Source organism: Protopterus annectens, chromosome 13.part0, assembly GCF_019279795.1.
Source record: "Protopterus annectens isolate FY-2018-M chromosome 13.part0, PAN1.0, whole genome shotgun sequence".
Lineage (NCBI taxonomy): Eukaryota > Metazoa > Chordata > Ceratodontiformes > Protopteridae > Protopterus > Protopterus annectens.
This window is the reverse complement of record NC_056747.1, coordinates 738,384,700-738,395,256: the sequence shown is the minus strand read 5'-3', so window position 1 is coordinate 738,395,256 and position 10,557 is coordinate 738,384,700. Positions and strand designations below refer to the sequence as shown.

The window sequence follows — 10,557 nt, the reverse complement described above, 5'->3', positions numbered from 1 at the left end:
ATTTCTTGCAGAGAAGTGCAGTGACTCATTATGACACTGACAAGATACAGCAGATGCTAGAAGATGAATGTTAAAACATTCAGAACTGGTCAATTTTGTAACCTATCTAGTTTCTCAAGCAGAATGATATCTTCCTCACTCTAATATTATACACATCTTGCTATGGGATTTTATGTATTTATTTAGCATTTGTTGACTGGGAAAGTCTAAGACAGAGCCTCTTTTCAGTGGAGGCCCAGGGAGAAATGTTCCAGACACATCTTTGCAATGTGGGAGGAAAGTGAAGCACCCGGAGGAAATCCATGCACACACAGGGAGGGCACACAGACTCAGCACAGAAGGCACTCCTGCCAAGAATCGAACCAAAAAACCTCTTCTGAAAGGCACCAACGTTAGTGTTGCACCACTGAGCCACCCATTTACTAATTACTAACAAAACTATCAGAATTTTAAACAAATTCAAAACTTGATCATAACAAATATAACTTAACAAATTAAGAATAAATACTTGGTACTCTGCACCCATTTACTAGCAGTAATCATGGAACTTTTTATGCCAGTTATACAAACACGGTCTGAATTAGGCATAAGAGGCCACAAGGGAAAAAATATGCAGTACAATATACTGACTGAAGTATATTTTCATAAATGAAGGTAACTCACTAAACCCATTAAAATAAAGACAACAGAACAAGTCTGTGACTGTAGCCTCATTTAAAAAGTATTGCCAAACTGACAAAACTCAGCCAAATTTTTAGATGTCTTTGGTTACTGAGCTGCTTAACACAAAGGCAAGTTACAACTGGCAACAGGCTATACTGTTCAACATTAGATCACTGTGCATTCAAACAACATGCAAACAATTAGATGCCTACAACAACTTATGCTCAAGAACATGGAATGAAAAAGTCACCACAATAATTTCCAAAACAGTCTTGCTGTCTTAAGTTGCCAAAACCCATACTAGTAACGCGTCTGACAAATGTTAATGGACATATCCCATTTCTCCATTCTTCAATTTTTATAATCCAAAAATAAATGATGCCCAACCTCAATTCAACAGACTGCTTCAAAGAGAACATGGAATCCATAGACACTACAGCTAGGGCAAAATCATAATCCTAATTCTCATAACTGGCTTCTCTAGTTGATACAATTGCAACATTACATGAGGGATACCATTAATGCATCATCACAGCAACCAAGTACCATCCTATAAGCAGCTACAGTCAAAATAATTGATTAAAATACCAAATCAGCTATGCAAATCCAGAAAATTTAAATAAATATCATTAACATGACCCAAACTGTAGGAAGCTCTGCAGTCAGTTAGCCTTCTGCTGCCATTGTTGGGAATGTCACTATGTACTGAGCTTACATTTCACTAAATTCTACAGTCTTACAAAAAACAATACCACTATCAACTATAAATCACTCTCAGAAATCTATCAATACTATATTGCACCCAGTCTCCAAAAAACAACCTAACTCTTGACCTACAACTTTCCCATTGAAACTACAATAATACACAGCACATTTTATATCAAGTACAGCAGCCAACACTAGGGGTTCCACTACCACAGCTGGACTACATTAATATCGTACTACTAGCATTCATACTCCTACTTCAACCCCAGGCAAACTGAACCACTCCCACCTTTACACTAAAACCTGTCCCTACTGCTACCATAATAAAAGCTACTAGCAAAACATAAACCTTGCTCACCAACTGCTGACAACCTCCCAACAGAATATCTCAAAATATCCATCACAGCTCATCTGATCTCCATCCTAATAAACAGATCTATCCTACAATCCAACATTCCCTCCTTATAATAAAAACGTACACACATACCACTACACAAAGATTGCAACTCAAATGAGGCAAGTAATTTTAGACCTACTGCAATACTTTCATCCTCTTTAAAATCATTAGAAGATGCATTCAGAACACTATCTACTCCAAGAATGGCTCGACCCCCACTCAACACAGCTCCCGCCCTGCCCATAGCACAACTACAGCTTCACTATCCTTCATGGACAATGTTAATAAAGCTAGGGACTCGGGAACATGGGTCCCCTTCCTTATTTCTTGACCTGTTAAAAACCTTGGACATTGTATCTCACAGGAAACTTCCGCAACAGTTGTCCTCTGTAAGCCTATCACAATCTACCCTGAACTGGTTTGACAGTTACCTAACAGGCAGCACTCAGTAAAATGGCAAACCCCCTCCCCATAAATGCCTGTCACAACAAACGTGTCCCCAAGGCTCCATCCTTGGTCCTCTTTTTTTTTTTTTAAACCATTTTCAACAACAAACAGTACACCTCTTAATAAAATATGCTGATGATGCTACACTATTAGTACCTGCTCTTCTGGTAGGTCAAAACACCTACAACAAAACTCAAGAAACTTTTAGCTCCACTGAAAAGTGGAGCCAATATGCCAATTTGCTATCAAGCCCTAATAAACAAATTACACCTTTTCTTCCCATAAACACACACAAAAAAAAAATCTACTTTCAAAATATTTTCCCTATAGAATATAGAACCTGAAGTTGTTGCACACAAAATTACTAGATATGACAGATGACTATCTTAAATTTGATCTCCATATTCAAAATAACATAAAAAAACACCAAAAGCTAGAAGCCAGGTATTTTCTATAGAGATCAATACCTCCTCACAAATTCTACTAAATCATCTCTTGTAAATTGCCCATCTCTTACCCTCACTACTGTATGGGGCTGCTATTCTTACAAAATTTCAGGCCTCTATCAAAACTAAACTAGAACGGTTACAATAAATTTGCAATATTTGCTACTAACAGCACACACTGACAAATCACTTCTCTGTAATACAGAGACTTAACTGGCTAGAATGACCTCACCACTTGACATACACTCAGTCTGTAACCACTTACAGTACAACTTATAAGCTGGTCACATGCCCTACTCCCAGTTTAATCCTGCAGAGCTACCATCCTAACGGACCACCTTGTTCTCCTTTCCATCCAAAAACCTCAGAAACCCACAGGACAACTCTAGCCCAGTTACCAAAATCTGGAAGTCAGTCTCTACATCCATTACATCTCTAGCCAAACTCCATTCTTTTAAACCAACTCAAAAAGAAATCCTGTCTCTGCTCCTGTTAATACTCCAAGATAAATATACTCTGTCACATTTATTCCTTCTTCCCAGACAGACACGAACATATGCCTATTGTAACATTTCTTACATTTGGCCAGCGCAAAACACAATAGACATTCTTTAGTTTTGATTCCTCTGCAATATACAACATACACCAATTCCTAACAGTCATGCTAGATAATCATAAATCTTAAGCATTCACTCAGTCTCTTCATGTGCTCCTCTTCTACTTACATCCATTGCTCTGATCCAACATTCATTGTAAGGAGTGAGCTTGTTAATATAATCAATGAAAGTATGCATATACTGAATTATTGCTGTATTTCTGTCTGTCAAACTGACAACTAATTGACTACAGATGTATTCTGCTACTGTATAGTTGTCTCAAAAGGTGTTTTCTGCATTAGTAAAATTGTTTTTTTTAAATTTTCACCTTTATGCAGATTTCCATCCCACACCTCCACTAAAATGGGTACTACTGCCTAATCAGACTTTTCTGGTAACCGAATGTCAATCAATAAATTTTCCTGTCCAAAAGTTTAAAGACTCTCACAAGCTCCACTACCAGGCTTTCAGCTTCTTTTTCGGTTGGACTATGGAGCAGTTATCAGTCTCCTCCATTCTTCCTTACCCTGTCCACAAGAAGAAAACTGCTACTGAGTCTTTGAATGTCAGCCAGACTCCTTCACTACCTCAGCCACGATGGGTGACTCCGCTGTGGCTGGACTTGGTTTCTTGGCTCGTTCACTAAATGTTGCAAGGTTGGTCTGGTACAGCCTGTTGGGAAACCAGTAAGGACTAGGAGTTAGACATGTCCTCTATGGCTGTAGGGTTGGCCTTACTTACCAAGGTAGAGCCACTTGCTGGTTTCAGGAGAAGGAGCGGTTGTGGGTCTACTGCATAACCAAGCTAGGATGCCTGTGAAACAGGAAAGTGCTCCTGCCATGAGTTTTTGTCTTTTTCCAGGGAGTCTCACAAAAAGAAAAATGGAAGTTATGTACTTACCATAATGCTAGAACAGTGTTGTCTTGTTTTTCCTCTGGTTCAACCTTTGAATTATTGGATCTGATTAGATCTGACCTTGGCACTTTTACAAAAGCTTCGATCCAGGGCTCTGACCTTCTCATACAAATAATTCCCTCAGTTCCCAGAATACCTTATATTGAGTTTGCTTGCCTATAGTTACAAGAATTTAATCAAAAAACAGATGTACTTGACAAAATGGCCAATAAAGGTGACATCATGAAGAACAGCAAGAACAGGCTGTCCAAAGACAAGGCCCCTGGTCAGGTCCAACTAGTGTCTACAAATGACAATTATCAGCTGGGGGATGGAGGGAGGGAAGTTGAACTCGATGAAAAACAAGACAGCATGGATTTAGACTTACAGTAAGTTTATAACTTTTGTATCCTATACCTCTTTTCTTCCAATTTGACCTTTGAGACAGATTCCCAAACTACTCAAGATCTAGATGGAACTAAGGAAGGATATTCCTCAGTATGAAGGAGCCAAAGAATGCACAAGATCTGGATTGTACATCCATCTAGCCCAAAGGTTCCTAGAATTTATAAACTCAAATGCTATGGAACAACTTGTTACCACTCCCACAAGAGGGGAAAACATACTGGACCTGATCATCACCAACATGGGGACTCTATGCTCCAGACCAGAAGTGTATCCCTCACTGGTAAGATCAGACCATAAACTAATCTCACTGGATATTCACATCCCGACCCCACCCCCTGCCCAGAAAACCACAGTGAAAAACTTCTCTAAAGCAAATTTTACACTCCTCAAAACTGAGGTGGAATCCTTCAAAGCCCCCGGGCCTGTGGAAAATACGGCCCAGACCGCAGAATCCTTTCTATGAACACCTTCAGGAATGCATGGATCATGCAATCCCAAATAAAACCAAGACCCAATCCTCCAAAGGCAGACATCCTGTCTGGTGGACCCCAGCCATAAACAAACTATACAATAGAAGGAGGAAGCTACTAAATGATAAAGCAAAATCCCAAAAAGGGAAGGCATCACTGATCAGTATTAGCAAAAAACTACGGGCACACATAAAATTGTCTAAGGCCAGCTTCGAGAGAAAAATTGCACAGGACACTAAGGATAATCACAAGGCTTTCTTTAGTTATGTTAGGAACCTGGGTGGTAATTCCCAGATATGCTCAGAATTAGTCCAAAATGACAAAATATACACGAACCCACAGACATTGCCAACATCCTAGCTGACAGGTTCAGCGCAAACTTCTCCCACCCTCCCCACCAAAAGGGCAAATATCTATCCCAGCAGAGTGCTGCCCCCCTGACATCTCAGATGCTCAGGTAAGAGCCGCCCTCTCCAAAGCAAAAACACAGCATCAATGGGACCAGATGGTGTCCGGGCTGCGTCCTACATGAACTCAAAGAAGAGCTAAACCCAAACATAAAACTACTGTTCAATCTCAGCCTTACTACAGGATATGTGCCCAAAGAGTGGCGTACAGCAACAGTGGTCCCTCTCCATAAAGGTGGTGCCTCAACGGATCCTGGAAACTATCGCCCCATAAGCCTGACTAGCTTGGTCTGCAAAGCTATGGAAAGGATCATCATGGACCTCATAAATAAAGATATTGGGGACCTACAAACACTGGATCCTACCCAGTTCGGCTTTGTTAAGGGCAGATCCTGCCTCTTAAACCTGGTTGATTTCTTTGAAACAGTCACCAAGGCCATTGACGAGGGAAGGTGGTCCACACAGCCTACCTGGACCTCGCAAAAGCCTTCGATACAATACCCCACTCGGGCATTATAGATAAGCTCACCAGCTTAAATATAAACCCCTATGTCACTAGATGGATTGCAAACTGGCTCAAGGACAGAACCCACATGGTTAGAATTGCTGGAGCCATGTCAGACTCCAAACCAGTTACAAGTGGTGTCCCACAAGGCTCAGTCCTGGGACCTCTCTTGTTCGGTATATATTTCTCGGAGGTACAGGCCAACACGGAAGGACTGTGGCTGACCAAGTTCGCAGATGACTGCAAACTGGGTGCCATAATCGACTCTCCAGCCAACACAAGCATCCTCCAAAAGGGCCTCATAGAAACAGACAACTGGTGCCAGTGCCATGGCCTCAAGCTAAATGCCAAAAGTGTATAGTCATCCCTTTGGCAAAAACAAAGTGCCCACAAATTACCACATAGGTGGAAATCCATTAAGTACAGAAGAAGTAATTAGGGACCTGGGGACCCAAGTTGATAGCAATCTCTCATTTGACAACCACGTGGCCAAAGTGGTTAGAAAAACATTTTATATAGCCCACCTAATTATGAAGGGATTCACATCTAGATCAGGGGAGGTCATCGTGCCTCTTTACTCATCCCTCATCAGGCCCATAATTGAGTACAATGCTTTTGGGATGTACCTTATCAGACACCTGCAGCAACTGGAAAGACCCCAAAAGTACCTCACCAAGAGGATCAAAGGGCTCAAACAGATGCCATATGCTGCCCGGTTAAAGAAACTCCAGCTCTACTCAGTGGCATACCGCCTGTTCAGAGGCGATCTGTACCTGACGTATAAAGCCATGTCCAACCCGGAATTAATGGACATGCTGCACCTCAGAAAATCCAAATCCCATCGAGCCACGCTCGAGACTTGAACCTCAGCACTGAAATAAATAGGACATGCTGGAGGGACAGATTCATAACCCAGAGGCTCCCTTCACTCTGGAATAAAATCCCAGTCCAGGTTAGACAGAGTCCCTCATTGACTTTCTTCAAGAGGAATCTTGATGAGTGGATGGGAGATCGTAGGTTTACCCCGGGTATCACTTCTGTGTCACTGTTAGATAGAGGCACAGTATACTAACCTCGAAAAAGGGCATAGCAAAATAAATTTAAAATGGGTGGCGAAAGCCAAACACATTCTGGCTAGGCTTATAAATGCCCTAGGGCAGATAGCCTAGTATGAACCTATGAACCTATGAACTTACAGTGCAACACAAAGGTATGAAATGTAGACCAGATAAGCAGCTGCACAAACCTTGTCAATATGAACCCTACCAGCAAAGGCAATGGAGGTAGTTACAGCTCTGGTAGAAGGAGCCTTCGGTTTGGCATGTAATGTCAGTCCCAATTTTTAAATATACAAAAATGATACAGACAGACAACCACTTGTAAAGTGTTGCTTTAGAAACTCCTTGACCACATTTAGCTTTTGAAAATTCAAGGAACAGTTAATCAGATATTCTTTTACTCTTTGCCCTGTGTACATAAAAATGCGAGTTGAAAATGAACATGTAGTAAATGTTGGGTATGCTCACCCTTGTTAGAGAGAACTTTGGGAAAAACATCAGCAAACTGACAGTTTAATATTAGCCTCAGACGCCACTTTTGGAAGAAAATGAATTTGTTCTTAAAGATGCTCTATTCTTACAGAAAACCAGACACAGGAGGAAATCTTTAGGGAAGCAAGTAAATTCTGATTTCGCCCTACTTGAAAATTTGAAATAGCATCCAATTGTACCTTGATGGTGAAGAATCCGATCTCTTGTGGAACAATTTTGCCAAGAAATCTAAAACTGATGAAACAGGGGACTGGGAAAGGATCCAAATCCCTGGAAGAATCCTATATGGCAAACTTTTTTCATTTACCGAGTCAAACTTTCCTGGGGCAGTCAATCCAGCATCTCTGGCCACTGTTAAAATTGGAGAAACCATACAGTTCAGGTTCTGGTTAGACTGAATGGACAAGTGAAAGAGAAGATCTGGACTGGGGTCCAACACCCAGGGGGTGTGTACTAGATAAGGCTAGAAGAAGGGAAAACAAACTTACCAGGGACAAAAGGTGGCAATAACGATAACATTGGCCTTGCACTTTCTGGCTTTCAGAAGAAACTTGGTAATCAGAGGGAGGGGGGGGGGCTTAAAGTAGGCCCAGGGGCCAATTACGGACTAAAGCATTATGCAGTGTTTGACCCCATACAGGAATCAGGGCAAAGTAACTGCGGCACTTGTTTAGGCACAAAGCAAAAAGATCACAGCAAGGTTGGCCCCAGTGACTGAAGATCTGTGTCATCACTTTCTGAGGGATCACTTGTGAGGCAGAAGAACAGAACTGCTGAGTTTGTCCACCAGAACATTACAAGTCTCCAGGGATGTGTGCTGCAATTAGAAAGGGACGCAAAGACATTGTCCATTGCTACAGTCTCATGCATTCCTGGCATAGTGGATATGATCAGATTCTCAACACATTACATCATCTTCAAATCCAAGAAATGCAAACATCAGTGGTCAGTAGTTTCTCACCTTCATCTTGCTCTTAGTCTTGAAGGGGAAAATCACAATATCACTTCTCCCATCCTCAGGTATATTACTGCTCTCAAGGTCTGGTTTAAGTCTCATTAGAATCTACCTTTAATTTTTAGCAGTTCTCTCACAACCAGCCTGTCCAATACCCCCATCATCGCAAAGCATGAATTCAACTACCATCTATAAGACAGCTAAAAAGGGGGAACACACTGGATTCATCCTCTAGAACAACAACGTACTTGCAGTTTTAACTGTACTGGTAAAACATATAAGCTACTGAAGTCTGACCAATAACAGTAAGAATTTAAGTAACACTCACTGGTTTTTAGGGGCCATTAGAAAGTGTTGGTTATTAAACAATAACTACCCACAATTTTTTTTTTTTAACATGAAAACTACTTTAGACTGTCCCAGTAAGCTGTTAAAAGTCAACACAATGTGTGCTTTCTCAAAGCACAGTTAGAACAAGTAATTGTTTTTTTAAACCAGCTCTTTTCTAACTTAGCTGACAAGCTCAGCATCCCTGGTACTTATAGATCCCTTATAACCAATTTCTCCCAAAGACGGCAAGAGTTGGGAAGCATTCTGCAAGTTAGTTTTTTTTTTTTTTTTGTAACTTGGATCACTTCTATGTCCCATATACTCTTGGGGTAGGAATGCAGTCTCAGTAACCATTACCCAAGCAGGCTGAATGAAGTCCAATTCCAACGCCTACCTCCATCACACTATAACTGTTCACCACTCCACACATTTTCTGCTTCAGTTTCTCTGGTCTCCAATGATGGCACTGCTACAACAAAAAGAAAGAACACACCACCTGCCAACATTCAACAAAAGTGAGCTATTCAAAGTTGTTTGTTTTCTTCTACCACATGGCATATCTCTAACAACCAAGCTGCTACTCAATCTTGCATCATTGACTCTGTTGGCAGACATGTGGTCTGTGGGGGTGAAGGCCAAATGGCTAGTGTTGGTAGAGCTGAACAATGGGAACAGCTGGTGTTGATCTAAAACATAGATCTTCATGACTGGCAGCCTATTTTCAAAGATGATCTGGATACTCTTCTCTAGAAATACTTACAGAATAAAAACAAAACTTAGGGCACACAACAAATGTACCACAGCAGGCAGCTGTACTACTGTTCTAGAACAAAATCTGGTAACAACACAGTTTGCCAAAATGACATTTGGAATAATTCAACAATCAAACTCCTATCAGAGGAATGGCTGTTTTTATGAGCAACAATAACTTCATAATTAGAATAAGAGCAAAGTGGACGTAGCTACCCTTCCTGCACTGGCATGGGGACTTTGTCCTGTTCACAGAAAATGCTGCAATATAGTTAAGGTTAAAAAAAAAAACACCATCAGAAAATATGGTTTACATGGATAGTAGTGCATCATTAAGATAATATTTTTTATACATATTTATTACTTGGCAATAAATAACTTGATTAGAACTTGAAAAATTATCACAAATTTTCAAATGTTAAAAAAAAAAATTAAAATGCAGCTACTTACAATTTGTGTTTCATCTTCAGAAATCACACCCTGAGCCAGGCAGCGTGTTGTGTGAACCTTTTTGGAAACTGGGAAAATCTAAATCAGGAAATTGGGTGGGAAATTGTGAATAAACATTTTTACTAAAGTTATTCATCATCAGGAAAGCAGAAGACAAACTTGTGATGAGACAAATCTATTTTTAATGTCATCACTCAATCATATAGAACATATTAAATTTACTGTAACTAATGACAAAAATTATATAAAAAAAAGCAATCAAACAAGATGTTAGATAATCTGTACGGTTATTTGTAGTATGTTGCATCTACTTATCTTTATCCTATATAAATTTATCTATTCCACCCATGTAAGAATCTTTTTTCCCCAATAGGATCTTCCTAGTCAGCAGAATGCTATTACCATTATGACACATGCCTATTCTGTGCAAGCCTTTCAAAGGAAAGCAGACTGGCACAGCAAGGAATGTGGGAGTAACCTACCCAAAGGAAGATAAAACAGCTTGAAAGCTGTTACTCCAACAGAGGTCTAACTGAAGAATTTGAAAGAACTACACAACAAAAAGGGCTACTGGGGAAGGGGTT

The 10,557-nt window shown here is 40.4% G+C and overlaps 1 protein-coding gene across 2 annotated transcripts in view; it reads right to left on the bottom strand.

Moving 5' to 3' along the window:
• Positions 1 to 10,557, bottom strand: part of ERAL1 (Era like 12S mitochondrial rRNA chaperone 1) — a 609,521-nt gene that overhangs the window by 329,198 nt on the left and 269,766 nt on the right. For both annotated transcript variants that reach the window (XM_044054425.1, XM_044054426.1), the window contains exon 4: positions 9,974 to 10,051. In XM_044054425.1, the coding sequence (XP_043910360.1) occupies positions 9,974 to 10,051 (78 nt within the window). The remainder of the gene's footprint in view (positions 1 to 9,973; positions 10,052 to 10,557) is intronic.